This window comes from Lissotriton vulgaris, chromosome 1_1 (assembly GCF_964263255.1).
Source record: "Lissotriton vulgaris chromosome 1_1, aLisVul1.2, whole genome shotgun sequence".
NCBI classification, from domain to species: domain Eukaryota; kingdom Metazoa; phylum Chordata; class Amphibia; order Caudata; family Salamandridae; genus Lissotriton; species Lissotriton vulgaris.
This window is the reverse complement of record NC_141685.1, coordinates 1,962,683,394-1,962,703,099: the sequence shown is the minus strand read 5'-3', so window position 1 is coordinate 1,962,703,099 and position 19,706 is coordinate 1,962,683,394. Positions and strand designations below refer to the sequence as shown.

Here is a 19,706-nt window from a genome sequence, read left to right as displayed (position 1 = left end):
TGTAGGAAGAAGGGTTGGAAGTCTTTGATGTCCTTGAGTGGAAGAGGTATGGCGCAGAGGCCAGGGCGGCTGACTACTGAAAAACGGGGCTCACAGCTAGATCCCCAGCAACAGCGGCAGGTTAGCCCAGTACCATGTGACTCTTGGCAATAGCTTGTTTAATCTTCCCGATGGCCCCCAGTACCCTGACACCCTTAGGGGTAACTGTTTGCGCTTTAGAAATACCGGTATTTCACTTTAGACTTCTAAGAGGAGGCAACCCAGCAAGCCTTTGGACTCACTTTTGTTCTGGGTTGGAAAGATGCAGGTCCACTCCTTTTTACTCACAGTCATGAAAGGCAGCAGGTCAGCACAGCAGAGCAGGAGTCCAGCAAAGTGACAGCCATTTTAGCAGCACAGCATTCATTCTTCCTGGCAGAGTATCCATAGGTTCAGAAGTGTACTGCGTTGGTGGTGTATGAGATCCAGTACATAAACCCAGTTGTGCCTTTAAAGTGGGGGAGACTTTAAAGAGAGGCCTTTGAAGTGCACAGAATCCCTGCTCTTCCTCCAGACTCACTACAGGGAGGTATGTATCCCTTTGTGTGGGGAAGGACACAGCCTATTCAGGTGTAAGTGTCAGCTCCTCCATCCCATCCTGCCCAGGATGGCCCATCAGGATGTGGAAGACCTGCTGTCACCAACCCCAGGCATGTATTCAGAGAAAGAGAAAAGGCACCAAATGGCTAAAGTAAGGAGATGGCAACTTTCCAATAGTGGCATTTTCAGAATTACAATTTAAAATCTAACATCCCCATGAATTTTGATTTTAAATTGTGATTCCAGAGACACCAACCTTGGGGATCCAATCTCTTCCCAATTGTAAATTACACTTATAAAATGTATTAAGCTAATCCCAATATTATCCTATGGGGAGAGAGGTCTTGCAGTAGTGAAAAAACGTAATAGTTTTTCACCACAAGGACATGTAAAAGTTAAAAATACATGCACTATTTTTTTTTAAATACACCGTACCCTGCCAATGGGCTGTGCAGGGGCTAGCTTAGGGGTGACATATTAATTAAAAAGGAAGGCTTGGGTCTAACAAGAGGGTTAACTTGCCAAGATTAACATGGCAATGGCAGGCTGAAGACATGTTTAAACGGTTACTTCAGTGTGTAGCACAATCAGTGCTGAAGGCACAGTAGTAGCATTTACTTTATAGGTTCTAGGCACATGTAGTGCACTTTACAAGGAACTTATAAGTAAATCAAATATGCCAATTGTGGATAAGCCAATTGTACTATGTTTTTATCAGAGGGCACAAGCACCTTAGCACTGGTTAGCAGGGATAAAGTGCTCCAATGCCATCATAAATAAATTCAGCAAAAGGGGGACGAGGAAGGAAAACAGTTTGAGGGTGACCCTGTAGGAATGACCATTTTCAAGAAAGGACATGTTTCATGAGCATGGAGGGAGCTCTGTCGTCTGCACGAGCCTCCCTAATGCTTCAGCAATGCTACTTTCTTCATCATATGAAGGAAAGGAAGAGTTCTCCCAGCAGAACTGGTGTGCTCCTATGGGCCTGAAGGCAATGTTGACAAGGGACATGTGATGCAGACAGAGTTAGCCACCAAAGTCAATTACTTTTGAGACAACTCCTGCCAGGAAAATCATTTTTATGACGTAAGTCAGGATACTATTGGAAGCTAATTTTAGGCTCAGGGTCATTGATTGCTTCAGCTGCTGGGGGGGCAAATGTAAAAGAGCAACCCTTTCCTAAAATTAATTTATCAAAGAGAAAAACTTGTGTGGTAAATGTCGTGGCATAATAAAAAATAATATGTTTTCATTGAATTTACAAGAAAAGTGCATCCATGGCACTGAAACGAGCCAGGCATCAGACTGCACCAGACTAAAAGCGTGCTGTTAAGTTAAACATAAATACGCACAACTCTCAATATGTCACTGTTCACCTGGGGACTGGCTGCTCTTTGAAATCTGGCTGTCAGACACCTGCCCAGCCACTGTAGAAATTATATCAGAATTTCACCAGCTCGAAAGGTATTTACATTCAAAACAAATTGAGATTTGCGTATGAGAGGCGAGTTCCTCCTAAAACATATATTCATTAAGTCCCTGTCATGTCTTCCTTAAGGACCCCGTAAATTTCCGTATCTAAAGACAGGTAGGAAAATCTCAAAACTGTAGATAGAAATTCTTTAATTTGAACCTTCAGAATTTTGTTTTGAGGTTTTGTGATTTGGGAAAAAAATTGTAAACTGAGACTTTTGTGAAAATTCTGTGAACTTTACAAAATTTCCTACAAATTATTTTTAAAACCCTACTTTTAGTGACTGTGTGCTCTCGCGGTAGATCAGTAAAAGGCAGGTGGGCAGGAGAGAGAAGTTTTTATTCTCTCTCCTCCTGTGTCTGGAGTGTGACAACAATACAAGCTTCCTAGATGCAGAGCTGGCCTACCAGAAGCTCAAAATCACCCCCCACTCAGCGGCTTCCAACATTTCTGTATTTTAAATGCTTCTCACCTCTACCCTCTCCTGCTGCCCTTTTGCAGCAATCCTCTCCCCATGCGGTTTACAATTTCCTACCGTCCCATCATCTATTTTAGCCCCTGACCTCTCCTCCATTCTGTTGCGACATCCATTGCGGCTCAATGGATTAGGGCCATCCGACAGGCCTCCAATTCTATTCTATGGTTTTGGTAAGCGCAAACAGCTGCCCCAGCGAAGAGGCGTCCCGGCGCTAAGGAGAATCACAGAATCCCACCTGAGCTAGGATACAATTGGGTGGACCAACAAACGCAGACCACATGTGTTGGTTCGTGTGGGCCAGAAGACCACAAGCGATCTGCGCCCATTTATTTAATACCTCTGCCCACACCTGGCCAGAAGGTGATACATTGCATCTGAGCCCTTCCGGGCTATGACTCCATGTTACTCTCTCTTGGGACTCAGGTCATTACATCCCTTCCCAAATCAGTATCAAAACTCAAATTTTTAACAATAAGTTCAACAAGCAAAGTCTCTAAGTCTTTGGCTGGGTGTTGGGTTCAGTCTAAGGTTGTAGGCCCCGGGGTTGAGTTGGCAACTCATGCCAGAGTCCAGCAGGGCAATCCCAGTCATGTCCTTGTGGCTGATGGACATTGATGAGGATTGTTCAATACATCTTCTTGACCTCAGTTCCGGCGGGTGAATAGATAAGTTTTCATCAATCCAGGTTCTTCCTGCTTCGTTGTCTCCAGAAACGGTTGGTTCCTGCTCTTGTTAATTGATTTTATAGAACCATAATATGTTCCTAGTGACCACTTCTGTTCCACGCTTGGCAGTGATGGTGGTTCCATTTACTCGCAGTACTGTCCAGGTCCCTTGCTCATTGGTCATTCTGAATTTCCTACCTGGATGGTGGTTCCGGATCAGAACGGAACTCCCGGGGGCGATGACCCATGGTTTGACACTCCTCTTACAGGTGGCCCACTCATTGTTTTGGGCTCGCCGTGACTGAGCATCAGCTGGCTCATAAGGGGGTGGAGCCCAGGTTTCAGACACTATGATAGTATCACACTGGTGCCCAGAAGGCATCAAGGACCACGGGGAACTTTGGGTCATAGAATGTGGGGTGCTGCAATGATCCTGCAGGAACCGTTGCAAGGCTACTTACGGGTCGGTTCACTCTGATGTCGCAATGCGTAGGATTTTGTTTAGTGTGCGCTTAAAGTGCTCCGCTTCCCGGTTTGCTTGTGACCATTGCGGGGTAATTCGGTGGTGTGGTATGCTCAGTTATGCAAACAAGTCTTTGCACTCGCCTCCTTGAAATGGGGGGGGGGCAACTGTCTGTTTTTAACTTGTACTGTAGGCCAAACAGTGCGAATATCTTCGCTAGCACCGGTGCAATGTGTGAGAATGACGTGGAGTTTAATACTTCAACTACCAGAGTAGCGGTCAATGATTACTGCTGTCACTCTCCCATCCGGGAAACTCTCAAAATCGACCAAGGCGTAGAGGCGGGTTCTTCCATAATTATTGATACTGGTGGTTGTTGGCTGCTCGTGAGCTGGAGAGGGGGGCAGTTTTGTACCACGGTGTCTACAGCTGCTTCTAGCCTGGAAACCACACCTTCTCTTGCATGCGTGACTTCATCCGCACTGTCCCTTGGGGGCCCTCATGGGCTAGTGCGGTTACACTTTCCTGGAGGCTCAGTGGGATCACGAGCCGGGATCACCATAGCACTAGGCCTTCCTCTGAAGTTCTCAACTCGTCTCGCTCTCTCCACAACTTCCCGAGGCGTGACTTATTGGATTCGCACCAGCCATTGGCATCCCATAGGAAGTTTTCCCACGACCCTTTGTGTATCGATCCTAATTTTGTATCGATCCTATCACTTTGGTGAGAACTGGGTTTGTCTCTGGTTGCTGCTTTGATATCTTCGGTGGTAAGGGTGCAGGGGCAAGCTCCTTGTGACACCATGCCAACATATTCCTCCATTTTAATTTCATTGTCAGCGTACTCCTTTTGTGGATCTGGCGGGTGCCGAGAGAGGAAATCTGCTGGATGCTTTGCCCCTGGGCGATACACCAGATCCATGTGGTAGTGCTGCAGTTGTATCGTCCATCTCTCGATCCTCGGTGGTGGATGCGGGGCGGTGCCTTAGAAGAGTGGGATGAGTGGTTGATTGTCTGTGACTTCCCAAAATGGGTGCCTGCTGATGTGGAGATGACAGTGGCTGCATGCCCATTTATTCGCCAGCGCCTCACGTTCGATTTGTGAGTACCTCGACTGTGTGGCCGTGAGAGCTTTACTTCCAAATGCAAAGGGGTGCCCAATTGCCTGGCTCCACTTCCTGCGTGAGGACGGTCCTGAGGCCTACTGGGCTTGCATCGACTAGCAGCTCATGGGCTCGTCTTGCGTCGAAGTAAGCCATTGTGGTCTTGCTAAGCAGTCCCATTGACTTTCTGTAATACTTTCTCTTCTTCTAGACTCCACCAACATGCTGCGTCTTTCTTGGTGACAAGGGTTCAGCTATGGGTGCCAGGGTGGATATGAACTGCCCACAGAATATGGCCAGGGCTTAGGTGCTTAGCGTATGGCATGTGATTTCTGCGGGTCCGCTTGGATTCCGTCTTGACTGATGACATATCCAAAGAATTCAATAGAATTCTGAAAGAACAAACGTTTGTCTTTATGCAGTGCTATGCTGTGGTCTGACAGCCACCGTAGGGTTGCGCGAAGGTGCTGGTGATGTTCATCAATGGTCGAGGAATGGATCAGAATGTCATCACTGACATTTAGTACTCTTTGGAGACCGGACAAGACTTCCCGGACAGCATCATGGAATATTTAGCAGCTGACGATATCCCAAAGTTTAGCCGTTTATATCGGCGCAGTCCAATAGCAGTTGAGAAAGTTGTTATAATCCGCCTTTCTTTGGCTAACTTCAGTTGTCGATACCCTGCGTTCAAGTCTAACTTGGAGAACCAACAGGATCCGTTGAAGTCGGATATGATGTCATCGACCGTTGGTGTGATGTGTCGTTCTCGTTTGATTGCTTGATTGGGTAGCCATATTTCTATGAATAGTCTTAATTTGCCTGGCTGTTTAGGCTTTTCTGCTATAACCATTGGCAAGACCCAGAGCGTGGGATCAGTGACCTTTTCAAACACCTCTTATTGTTCTAGATTATGTAGCTCTTGTTCTACTAGTGGTCATAAGCGGAAACGTATATGTCTATGACGAAGCTCTACTGGTTTTATTGCTCTGTCAATGTGTAACTTGCCTGGTGGTCTCTTCATGCATCCTAGTGCGTTCTAGAGATGTGAGAACATCTCAAGAATTTCTTTTGTCTGTAGTGCCTTGACTGTGCGGGCGAAAGGTGACTAAGCCGAGATCTTCTGCAGTGTGACTACTTAGCAGGATGTCAAGTTCTCTGTCAACCATGTGGAATGTCATGGTAATCTCTTGGTCTGTGGACTTTACTCGGACAGTCATTCTGCCTTTCAGGGATAGCGGTGTTTGGCTCCCATATGTAAGTATTTTGTTGTGAGATAGAGTTAACTGGGGTCATGGTCTTAATTGTTTGTACTACTGGTTGTACATCATGTTAACCCTTTGCATGCTCATGACGGAGCCGCTCCTTCATGAGCATCGGCTGAGCTATGCTCATGACGGAGCGGTTCCGTCATGGCCCTGCCGCCGCGCCTGCGCGGCGCTGATTTCGCGCCTGCGCAGCGCGTTCTATTGAGTGGGTGGGGCCATGACGGAACCGCTCCGTCATGAGCACAGCGCAACCGCGGCTCGTGACGGAGCGGCTCCGTCACGAGCATGCAGCCGCCGCTCTGCCCTCCCCCCCCCAGCACTGCGGCGGAATTGCCGCCGCAGCGAAGGGGTTAACAGATGCGCTGGTTTCAATGAGAGCCGCTACACAGGATCCTGCAATGTCTATGACGGACGTGGGTTGAAGCACCGCCTGCATTTTAGGTCACTGGCGAATGATATGAGGTAGCACTCATTTTCGTCCTCAGTGGAATAGTCTTCCAGGCGGTCCCGTTGCCATTGTTGTGTTTTGGCTGACCTGGAGTTCTCGAGTCTTCGAGAGATAATTGCCTCACTGACCTCAATGATGGTGGTCTTCTTCCTCTTGTTCCCCTGCTTCTTGGTCCACCTCTGCATGCAATGGCAAAATAGTTGGGGGGTGCCACATGTTGAACATGTTTGCCCTTGTGCTGGGCACATTCCTCTAGGAGGTGCTCATCTCAGCTGCAGTAGCCACACTGTGATCCTGGAGTGATCTTCGTATGTTGTTTTACTCTGTTCCCTCTGCCTTGTGCCCAAAGTGCATCTGCTCGTTCGGTTGTAATAGCAACTGGCTTCTCGGATTGCTGGGAAATGGCAATATCCATATCTGTTGCCCTCCCGTCTGATAAGTCATGTGTTCGCGCCATGAAGAGGATGTCTTCTAGCGGGATCTCGTGTTGGTGGAAGATGAGGGTCTGAAGTGTCTTGTTCTTTGCTCTGATCGTCAGCCATGCATGTGCTGGCTAGTTCCTTCATTTTTAGAAAACAACAGTGGTCCCATGCAAAAGCAATATTCACGCAACAATCAATATAGATACAATGGATACTATATTGGTTATGACATGTCCAGCAGGACAGTGGTCGCAATCTTTTACTAGCTAGAACAATGTGAAAACAAGATTCCTTCAACAATTCTTCGCAGTGGGGCACAAGCCTGTACCCTAACACATACAGATTGGCATGGTGAAGAAAAAATAAGCAAACAGAACAGGGCTTTTTAGGCAAAAGCTACAGATTCCTGTAAATAATATTATAACAGAAATTCAGAAAGCACCATCACAAGCATATAACACATTGTACGTATTTGGTATATGGTGCTCAGAGAGGTCGACGGCGTTTCGATCCTGCTATCTAATCATGGGGATCATCATCAGGACATTGATAATGCCTAAATAGTAAAGCCTCTAAAGGATAGTTCCTTCAGACATGCATTAAATGCATCCATAGACTCTCCTTCCCTTAGGCGGACTTGTCAAAGTTTGAATCTTTCATAGTCTGGGTTAATTGTGGGTCGAAGTGTGCGTCAAGAGCCCTGATGGCAGCATTATAATTATTGCCAGCCCCCAGGATCAGCAGGTGGGCAAATAGTTTGTATATTTCTTCACCCGCAAAATGTAATAACAGGGAACTTTTTATGGTGTCATCCGTCGATCCGCGTTGCTGTTAAATAATTATTCAGGCGGCCAATCCAGATCTTCCACCTTGGGGAGGCAGTGGCAGGATCTACCAGCTCACTGAAGGATGTTAGGGTGTTCATTTGTGTGTGCTGTGTGGCCGGTTGTATGGGCGGGAGGCCAGCATGCTGAGCAGGTGGCGGGTCCTGGTATGGGCATGCTTTCTGTGTGTTGTCTCTCAGATTTCAATGTGCCTGTGTTCTCTCTTTTGCATGGGGGGGGGGTCTGGTCTCCTTTCTGCTATTGTATGGTTGATTTCTCCCAAGACTGTGGCCAGACGCTTGTTTGTGGTTGGTTGACAGGCTGTGTTTCTTGCTCGGTGTTGCATCACTGTCCCCAGGGCCTGTCTGGTTTTGTGTTACTCAGTACTGAAGCTGGCTGAGAGAGCGCATCAGCGAGTGCTCGGTCACGTGGGCATAGCCGCTGTACTTATGCGGACCTCCGTGCGGTCGCCATATGGGAATCAGCTGTCGATGGGCCCATTGTGCAGCGATTTCTGCACCGAGGGAGCCAGCAGATACGTTTTTTAAAACGGTGCAGGGGTGGCGGTCGGAGCACCGTGCAGGAGGTATGCCGGCAGGTGAGGGGCACGCTCAATTGGTCCAGCGCTAGACCATGCCTACAGTAGTCTGGAAATGCAGTGATGTTGGGCAGTGCCCACCCTCATCACTAGTGTTGCGACATCCGTCATGGCTCAATGAATTAGGGCTGTCCGACAGGCCTGCAGTCAGTAGGACCAACTAACTCAGACCACACGTGTTGGTTGGTGTGGGACGGAAGACCACAAGCGATCTCCACTAATTTATTTATTTCCTCTGGACACGCCTGGCCAGAAGGTGATACATTTATGTGAGCCCTTCCCGGCCATGACTCACGGTTCCACTCTCGCAGGACTTGGGGCATTACACTCTACACCAGCCTCATGCTCCGAGATCAGTGTGAAATAAATGCTACTGTAGGGAGCGGTTACGTGACCCCCCCCCCACCCTCCTCCAAGTTTATGATAAATTGGGAAGAGGGTGGAGGGAGCCACATTAGCAGATCTCTCCAGCGGAATGTATTTCACACTGAGAAGAAACATTTCAGGATGGTTCAAGAGAGTCCAATTTTTTTATTGAAATCTGTACTCTTTCTGGCATCAGACATCTCTTTCCAGCTTTAGCTTGCTACACAGTGCTGGTTGTGCCACAGTATTTTTGTGACAGGCACATTTGTTTGGCCACAACTGTATTGTTTTGTGGCAGAAAAACTTGGCATACCAGTCTGCAATGTCTTTGGTGTTCTGTTGAATGCTCATAAGCCATCCAATTGGAAAATAATTAACATTTGCTTCTGATCGAATACCCATGACATTCAAAAGTAAGTAGGGCCAGATGAACAAAAGGATTTTGCGGTTGCTACCCTGCAATCAACGAAATCCAGTGCCGGACTGGCTACTGGGTAGTTTGGAATGCTGCCGAGCTGGGGGCTGATTTCGTTCATGTAGACCTGCGCGTGCTTTTAAACGAAATTCGTTTTGCTTTAATTATTTCAAAGCACACGCAGCTCTCCATGAACGAAATCAGCCCCCACTGCAGTGAAATCAGCCCCCAGCTCGGCAGCATTCCAAACTGCCCGGTAGTCAGTCCAGCCCTGACGAAATCGCATGGTCTGTGTCAGGATGCACACAGGAAGCACTTACCATCTTGTGCTGTTTGACTCACCAAGCTAAGGAGTTTGAATGTGTATGTCTTCAGAAGCAGGGTAGGATAGAAAGGTGCAGAAGATGAGGGGGCGATGCTTGGACAAAAGACTCGTGTCTCAGAAGGACCCACTTCATGAAACACCGGAGTAAAGGCAAGAAGGAGTACATCTCACAATGCTTTCACCACAGAGTTGCTGATGATGCCTTGTGTCCTTGCTAGGCTATTGTGTTATCTCGTTGCTGCAAACAGGCCTTGTTGAGGGAATGCTGTCATTTGTTCTTCTATGAAATGAGCAAAAGACAATCTGGAGCCAAAGAAGTATCATGCGAGAGTATAGACTTTCACTTGTTTTCACAAAGAGCCATCCTTTACGATTACGAACTCGAACTGAAGACTACAAAATACCCTCATGTACAAATTTGCGAATATGATCCAAAAAAGTAAATAACATCTAGACTTACTCCAAAAGGCTGGGAGCTGATAATTACCCCTCCACTCTAGGTTCTAGATAGGTGAATTTGTGAGCTGGGGGCTTTTCTGGATCGTGAAAGGAGGGGATTCTCTGGCCACACACGATTGAGGGGTCCAAACATGTTAGTAGAAAAATTGACTCGCCCCCCCTCCCCCCAACATACCCTTTAAAACATTTTTTAGCATAACTTGAAAGTATCCCTTACCCTAAGTTACAAGGGCAAAGAGAAATTGCCACAAGTCCTTTTCAGATGTGATTCTTCAATTAAATGTTGGTTCAGCAGCCAATTCACAAACACCAAGAAAATGCCCAAGAGATTACATCAAACCATATCTAGAAACTAAGATGACCAAAGAATAACCTTTGCCTAAGCTTGACATAAATGTATTCGGTGGCCTTTGCTGTGTGCTCGAGCAAACGCCTCTATGGAAATCGGAATTGGAAATACACCTTTTGAAACTGCTGTACGTAACTTCACCTCTCCCTCCACTCAGGAAATCTGCCCAAAACTGTAAAGAATCCACCAAGTTTAATGCATATTTTAGTTTTAAAGTATCGCATACATTCACCAAAGAGGGTCAAACTTTATTAAAATTCAAAAAAGGAAATTACGTTGATATACATTGCCTTGAGTTTTATATCCACATTATGATCTACTCTTTCATTTACGAAGCCCTAAAATGTAAAATCAGCGGTGCACTGTGTACAATGTAAGAATGTTTAGAGGAGCAAATAGAAGTAATTGAAGGGAATGAGTGGTCGTGTTAGAGGGGGATAAAAGTCGTTATCGTTTGGTGTTACTGTGTTATGGGAATATGCTGCTGTCGAGTTTTGATTTTGCATTCATGCTCAGTTTTGTAGCTCTGGAGTTGTTACTCAATCATTTTAATTCTTTCTTGTTGTGCTATTGTGTATTGCTTTATGTTTAATTATGTGTTGTGCTGCTGTGAGGTGTTGATGATTTGTTGCTGATGTAATGTTTTTGTTCAGTGTTGTTGGATTAATGTTTTTTTGTGCGTGGCTGTTGGATGCCACTAACCCCACTAGTCTATATACATGAAGGGGATATGTGATGATGAATCCATCATATAGGGATCAGGCTTTGTATAGTGTTTAGGTTTTCATGAAAATACATTTATCAAAATCTCTTACAGAAAACACATCATCAACGAATAAATAACTTACCACCATAAAGTATAAAACGCAATCTGCAGAGCAAACAGTCTCGAAAACGAATGTAATCATCCCTATATCAACCCCCGTTGCCCCAGTCACTGATGTTGGAGGTCTGCATATCAAAAAGGAAAATGAAATAAATAATGTTTTATTACACCAGTCATAGGCTTTCCGCAGTTCAAGTAATCATAATTCTAAATAAATGTTTTTACTGGAAAACCACTGCAAACCTGCGACTATTTAACAAGAAGTAATGCAACACATTATTGACATACAAATATATACATTGTTCATTCATTGTCTAAACAATGTGCAAAAAATAATGAGAGCGCCAAGCCTTGGACCTCAGATGCCACAAAAATAGCTGCATCGCATCTCTCTGATCTACGGTAGGACTGTTTACCTGCTGCCACTTCGCCTGCAACTCAGGACCTCGCTCCCTCACAGGGACGCATGGCATAACCACTGCCTCCTGCTCAATGCCCAATCATTTTGCAACCATGCCTCCGAAATCTCGGACTCTAACACCACCCTCACCCCGATGTTATCTTCATTACAGAGACCCTGCTCAACCTCTCCTCGAAATCTCCACTGCGACGCCCAAAGCCTAAAGATTACACACCATGACTGCACCAACAAAAACAGAAGAGGCATTGCCATCATCCACAAGGAAACCATTCGGTGCACCACCACCGAAGACAACACTACAGTGATCATGGAAGACCTCAACTTCCAACTCCAAACTGACAGCAAAACTACCATCAGAGGCACCCTCACCTACAGACCTCCCGGACCACGTTCTGGCTTCTGCAACGCCATCTCAGATTTCATCGCCCGCTTGCCATTGACTCCAAGCAATACATCTTCCTCTGTGACCTCAACTTCCACATTGACGACCCCAAAGACGCAAATTCTGCCAACCTCCTGGAAAGCATGAGGAACATCGGATTCATCCAACTTGTCACCAACACCACACACAGCGCCGGACACATGCTGGGCCTGATCTTCCCTGTCAGCGACAGAGTCAAGTGCATTTATGTCAGAGATTTCACTTAGACCAACCACGCCATAGTCCACTTCATCATCGCAGGATCCAGAGCCTCACACAGACACCCTCAACACCAAGAACCCGACTCCACAACTAACCATGAATTTCTCCACCTGGAACACCAATTCAAGCCAGCCAAGACTAGACAGCCATCAATCAAGCCGGCTGGTATATACAAGAATTCAGGACAATGAAACAACACTGCAAACAGCTAGAAATCAGATGGTGCATCAGCAGTGATCCCACAGACTGAGCCACCAAAGACATGAAAAAAGGAGCCCTGGCACACCGCCTTAAATAAAGCTCCAACCACAGCCAGGAACTCTTCAGCATCGTAAACATTCTCCTGCCCGTCAGTCACCAAGAACACGATCTACCCTTCCCAAGAACTCTGCGACACATTAAAGAACTCTTTTCACAACAAGATATCCATCATCTACAATAGATTTGAACCCCAGCCCACCGACCTCTACAACCTCTTCACACCAACTGACGCCATCCCCAAACACCCGCTCACCACATGGGAACAGTTCACCACATAGAAAATCACAGCCATCAGGAACTGCATCAACTTTAGAGCACCCACGTACCCTTGCCCCCACCACTTCAACTCAGGAACATGGAAATCAGTGGCAAACTCACCTGCATTCTGAGCACATCCATCTCCACAGCCACCTTCCCTGACCGATGGAAACAGGCAGAGGTCAAACCACTCCTCAGGAAACCCTCCGCTGTGTTCGATACCATTTCCACCACATACTCATCAAGAGACTCCACCACATCAGGACTCTAGGACCTGTCCTCAAATTAATCGCATCCTTCCTCACAGGATGATCCAGAGAATCCACCTACCACTCTTCACTTCAGAACCCAAGAGTCCCACCTGAGGCGTCCCTCAAGGTTCATCCCTGAGCCCCACCCTATTCAACATTTACACAATGCCCCTAGCAACATCGTCAGAACCTATGGCCTCAAAATGATATCCTACGCAGATGACACCCAGCTCATCCTCCCACTCTCAGTAGACCCCTACACCACGAGAACCAACTTCTTTGACTGTACAACGAATGTCACCGACTGGGTGAAGACTAACTGCCTGAAGCTCAACACAGACAATATGCAAGTGCTGGTCATTAGGAAAAACTGTTACCCATGGAACAACACGTGGTGGCCCTCTGAACTCAGATCCACAACTATACCGACAGACCATGTCCGCAACCTTGCCATCATCCTGAACAGTAAACATCACCATGAAATGCCAGACCAATGCAGTCTCCTTTGCCTGATTCCACACCCTCCACAAGATATTCAGATGGGTACCAGTCAGCACCAGGAAAACGTCACTCAAGCTCTAGTCAAACACTGGCTAGACTATGGCAACATACTCTACGCAGGAATCACCACCCAACTCCTGAAGAAACTACAAATGATATAGAACTCAACTGCCAGACTCATCCTCGTCCACCACAAATCGATCTACTTCACCTCAACCTCAGGCACCTCCACTTGTTCCCCATCCATGAAGATTCAAGATGCTGACACATGCCTACAGGACCTTCAATGACCAAAGACGAGCATACATCAACCACCGCCTGAACTTCCACCAACCCTCCACACACCTCAGCTCCACCTCCACACACTCCCTTTATCTGCCAAAGTTACAGTGGAGGACAATCCTTCTTCTACCTTGCTGCCAATTACTGGAACGACCTCCCGCTCCACCTATGAACTTTATCCTCCCTCACGGAATTCAGAAAGGAACTCAAGAAGTGGCTCTTCAACTAATGCCAGCATGAACCTGGCACCTGGATACCATTGTGGGGGATTAGCCTAACTCTACAAATCCGAGTTGATTGATTGATTGATTGAAAACATAAGAACGGTATACATTTTAGAATTAGGTACTAGTTAAAAACATTCAATTTGTATTTCAGGTTAGGCTAAACACTTTTTGTTCATTTTATGCAAAAAAAGCTAAAACAAATGATTCAATGACATTCTGCAGACTAAAACGGGGTATATCCAAACTAAGAATGAAAGATTAGCATAGAGCTCTGGTTTGAAATACTGCAATTTCAACAAGCATTGGAAAACCTAGTAAGTCTCGTACATAAAATGTGAGTACATTGTATTGAATACAATGTGTTCAATATTTTTAAACAGGCGTGTTTATTTGCAAATCATTTCCACTTCGCGAACTTTGAGCAGATTTTAAAAAGAATAAGGTGGTGTCCGAATGTAAAGTGCAAAGCTTGACAAGGTATAATTTGTTTTCCACAGGATTCAGCTATTTGGTCTTCTACAGTACAGCCCAGCGAGCAGATTTATGGCCCCTATGAGAAGCATCATGCTAATTATTCCTCCTACCTCAGAGTCAGTTCAGTAGGGGCTGCCAGATAGCCCTTCCCCAGGGTCATACATACCATTGTGTGCCATAGTTTTTGCTTTAATGCAATGTGTAAAGCATGAGATAAAGCAAAATCACAACCCTTAAGTTGTGCTCTTCAAGCATACTCCAGTAAAATATATCTGTTACTTGTTTTACAAAAAAGCTCGGAGGCATGGAGAGCAACATAGTGGTGGTGGACGGGTATTTGAGGTGGGTAACAAACACAAGAGGAAGATAGCTAGAAAACACATGCACTTTCATAGACTGGTGAATGAAGATGAAATACGTAGTTTCCTAAACATGAGCAGGGGAACGGTAAAAGTCAGCAAATAAAAAAGATTGTAAAGAAGCTATGTGCCAAGAGGGGTACAAACACAAGAAAAGGAAGTCAAGTCATTAAATAAGAAGCAAGCAAATGAGATTGACAATACAGCCAACCAATGGTAAGCAGGTGGTAGCCTCTAATCCTACTGTAAGTTCACAATAGGTCTTTCACAACCAGACCGCTTATGCGATATGGTCATGAGATCTAAAAATACTTACAAATGCAGAGTATGGAAAGGGATTTAGGATGAGTAGCTGTGTTACAGTCTTAGGTTTGACCTAATGCCATATTACAGTAGAGCACTGCATAGTATTATTGAGTTGCGGGCATTTCACTGTGGGACAAACACTGACACAGTCTGAATGCTGGTCTTTGCCCTATGGTGATTGTTTCTTGATTTTTGCGCCCCCCTTCCTTCCCCCACTGCCCTAGCCACAGTGCCCACTGGCATTTCACCACTTGCAACTGGAGCACAGCTTAATTCATTGCTGCAGTGCAGGCAGAGAAATGTCTATCGTCATAATATACGTGGGCCAAAGTTCACATAACGCATTTATTTATCACAATAGTTATATATCTGTTTGATGTCGATTCATTGACTAATTAATTTACTGATCTGATCTTCAGTGGAGTGTTTAGCTTCTACAAGTACAGTGTCTAGACTTAGAAATTTGGACTGCCAGAGGACAGGTGCCCCTCAAAGTGACATACAAGGCCCGCCTCTTCCTATTAGCTTTTTGTTTTGGCATATATGTCATTATGCCGTCACAGTGTTTAATATGTCAATAAGGGAAAAAAAGGAAAGGACCCAAATTGATTTTTAAAGCCCAGTTCTGTGCTGCCAAATGCCAGGATTGGGAATGACAAAGTTGTTCATTCTTGACTCCACCTCATGCCTATTTTAACACCCACCCTATAATTCCTGCAGACCTCTTTTCATCCCTCCTTTTCCCTTTGTCACTGTTTTTGTATCATTACCTATCACATTCTTTTTTTATTTCTTTATTTCTGTCTCTTCCTCAAGGTAACAGTCTGATGGTGAAAAATATGTCAAGGTCACAAAAAACGAGCACCGGTACCCACCACTTGCAAACACAGGCAGTATGTAGACACAGGTCAGGCACTGTAAATATTGACCAACAAAATGGCAGAAGAACACTCTACGACAATCTTCTACTAAAGCTACAGCAGCTCTTAAGGTTAAATCAGTTAGCAGTAAAACATGTAATTTGGCTACAAACATATGGTGGGATAATGGGGCGAAGAGGTGGCTTGTGCTTGTAATTTAATAGTATGATGTGGTTTCTAGAACTAAGGTTTCTAATTAAAGTACTAATGCAAAAAGGGAAACTAGAGTGCGTTTGTACTGCTCAAAATTGGATTTTGAGCAGATTTCTTTCTCCATAAGGACCCTTACAGTGACTGGACACATTTTCCAAATGTGCACAATCATATTTCAGTACTCATCCAAAATCACAATATTGTTACAAATGCCTCTTTCAAATGTGTCATGTATCTCTCTGACGTCTCAACAGTCTTGTATTTTGTATGTGTGGCTCTTATCTGCATTACCTTGTTGGAGGCACCTGAAAATCACCATAAAATGTACAGTTGGGACAACACAGTGCAGCAGTAGGAAAATGGAGATGTAAAGCAGTAACAGGTGTTTTCCGGTTCTCCAGAACAACTGTTTTTCAAAGGCATTTCCAGTTCCTAATGACCTGTGCTCAGTTATGGCAGTTGTACCATCACAAGGCCTTTCAGTGCCTCTGGGGGAGAGCTCTGTAGCCCTAGCCGGCAGGTTGCACGTCTAGACTTCGGCGCAGCATTGCATTGATCTTTTAAACGCCTTTTGGCTACCAATGTCGGAGTGAGAGAAGAAATGATTTAGACTTGAATAAACATTTAGAAGAGACTGGGGTGCTGGCTGCAGATGTTCGGAGAGAAATAGTATGTGGAATGGGGAATAATCAAAGTGGACAATGTCGGCTTAAGGAAGCAGAGCTGAAACAGGACATTGCACAAGCTGACTATGTCTGAATTCTTAGTGGGAGAAGTCAAGCAAATGCCATTTTTTATGTTCCCTGGTAGAAATGAATTTTAAAAAAACTGCCGTGCAAAAAATAAACAATTCAGGTTTGTGTATCATAACTATGACGACTTAAGTATTTGAAATAAATATGTTCTTACTTGAATCCTGCAATCTGCAAATTCAAAATGAGATAATCATTGTCAGAGGCCCCCGTGCCACTCCGGACATGATCTCCCGCCACTTCCCAACCTAAGAAAGGAGAATACATTTTTATATTTAGCAGAAAAACAATGAATACAATAAATCACTACATTATTTGTGATATCAAACAATGAGAATTCTTTTTTAACAATTTGTTAACAAATTTAAGGCCATATCATTATTCTGTTTTGCTCCCTTTCACAGAAAGACAGTGGATAATATATGGTTGAACAAGTGCGGTTCAGCCGAAAGCCAAAATTGGCTGATACCAAAGTTGCTTAGTTCCAGTGCCTGAAATAAATGCCTGGCCCAAAAGCGGCAACCACCTGCACAAATTAAACAATGCAGAAGTGAGCCAGGCACCAGGCTAAAATGAAATCACACTACCTACAACTGCACGACTTGTAGGCACCACACAGGGAGGGGTATTGCTACTATAGTGCAGTAATTGCAGGAACGCAGGCGCCTAATATTCTAAGGGGAGCACTGGGCATATTCACAGCTCTCTTTGCTAGCCAACCAGTGGCATGCAAGCAGCCAACTAGAACCCATTTGCACTCTTGCTGCTCAAACAATAGCTCAGATCAGAAACCCAGAACCGTGCCCGATGATAGATACAAGGCAGGCTTATCTTCTGAGAAAAAGGAAACTTTGAAAATCAAAGGGAAACCAGAGTTTGACTATTGATGTTTAATCAACCATAGAAATTACAAGGACACCCCAAAGGACCAATACCGTTTTTTAAAAGCAGTTGTATGTGCGAGTTTAACATGTCCTTAGTGTGTTAGAGATATCCATTGGGCTTACCATTCATTCCATCACACTTTGAGTTTGCAACATTAAAGCAAGACGTTTTCATATTGGAAGGCAGTACGTTCCACCATTTGTATTCCAAACCCATCACTGGCTCGGTTCCAGCAGGACAGGGCTTGCATTCTGTGAAAATAGATGAACAGGAACAAAAGGAAATACATAGTGAATATTAATCCTACAGCTGATCTTAATATTTTTCGTTTCTATCTAATACTTCTTTAATGATAATTACCATTACTTACAGTGTGCATATGAATATTATATCCACATATAAGTGAAAGCTGTACTAAAACAGTAGGTTGACTCTGTTAGCAAGATTGAAAATACAATGTTTTCATTTGGACGTCTGGGGAATTCATGTGACACAGCAATAATTAGACCATGATAGCAGAGTGGAGTTTTCCATGGAGGGGAAGTTAGAACAGGGGGAAGATCATCTCCTGTGCAAACATACTTTTGTTTCTCCAAAGATAAAATATTTCCATTGGAGAAACCCCTTCCCCTTTATTCCCACAAATCTAAGGGTGATTCATTCCCCTTCCCTCCCTGGTAAGGGGTTTACATCAGCATTTACTTGGGTAAACATCTATGCTTTTAAGGCACAAAAGGGCAATAAGAGACATTTGTGAATGTCCAAAGATGTATATGTTTGTAGACATTCCCAAACTTTGAAGGCTAAGCACACAATGGAACACCTTGGAAGCTCACATTACCACCACTTGAGTGATACTTACAGGGGTGGCAAGTCCTCACACATGTTGGAGATCTCTACATCCATATCCGCAAATGGGATTACGCGTAAACAGAAGTTTACAACCAAATTTTCATTAGTAAATAGCATCCAATATAATGTCGATGACATTCTGACAACATTATGCTGGTACCACACCATCTGATGCTCATGTTGGTTGATGGTTTTACCACACCAAATAAAATAAGACTCAAGTCCAAAATGGTAACAGCTGCACTCCTGTTACTATAAGGGAAAATAACGGATTTTCTACAACAGCTACATGGCAAACAACCTTGTGCTGTAACCTGTAGTGTATTTTTCAAATCAGAAAATTGAAGCTATATATTGCATATAGACAGAAAGACAATTTCTTCCAATTCCCTAAATGAACTTTCGGAATGGTCATGTCTGTGACCCTTTCTTCTCATCTTTTAATACTTCCAATCACAACCTACATGCTTCTTTGCTTCCCATCAAAAGTAAGTTTTTCATATAACTGTACAAGGTCTATAAATCTACAAAGCAAGACAAGATTCTCTAGCTAGGCTATTTTTCCTAAATAACATATGGTTTTAAGAAGAACTTTATTAATCAGGAATGTAAAGAAAAGAGAAAATTAATATAAAAGCAAAGAGATGGTCACATGAATGTACACTATTGGTTTCCAGTAATTAATGAAAATAATTAAAAAGATTTATTAGATAAAACCTCATACCGTGAATGCCATCAGAGAATGACCCTTGTGGACAGGGAGAGCAAGATGAAGTCCTGTTGCTATAAAAGCCAGGGTTGCAGGGTGGACAATCCGTCTTCTGCCCAGAGGGTGGGAGCTTTGTTGCACTGGGAAGGTCTTCTCTGCAGAATTTCGGCTCTATCCATTTATATGTTATTTGAGTCTGTAAGAAACATAGCCAGCTATTAGGTTATACGATTAACTCCTTAACCAATACATTTCCCCACCCTCAGCTTGTATGCAGGGACACAGCTGCCAATCCTTAAAAACTGGTGTTTCAAAGTGAGTTATAGAAAGGCTGCAGTTCAAAGTTAACAAGATCCAAGAATAGGAAGCAAATAAATGCAGCAATCCCTCT

The 19,706-nt window shown here is 44.5% G+C and overlaps 1 protein-coding gene across 1 annotated transcript in view; it reads right to left on the bottom strand.

Annotated features, from left to right (window-relative positions):
- Positions 1-19,706, bottom strand: part of ELAPOR2 (endosome-lysosome associated apoptosis and autophagy regulator family member 2) — a 407,006-nt gene that overhangs the window by 112,642 nt on the left and 274,658 nt on the right. Inside the window, exons 9-12 of the mRNA XM_086919742.1 lie at positions 19,331-19,511; positions 17,877-18,005; positions 17,027-17,117; positions 11,084-11,186 (exon numbers count right to left, since the gene is read on the bottom strand). Coding sequence (XP_086775868.1) covers positions 11,084-11,186; positions 17,027-17,117; positions 17,877-18,005; positions 19,331-19,511 — 504 coding nt within the window. The remainder of the gene's footprint in view (positions 1-11,083; positions 11,187-17,026; positions 17,118-17,876; positions 18,006-19,330; positions 19,512-19,706) is intronic.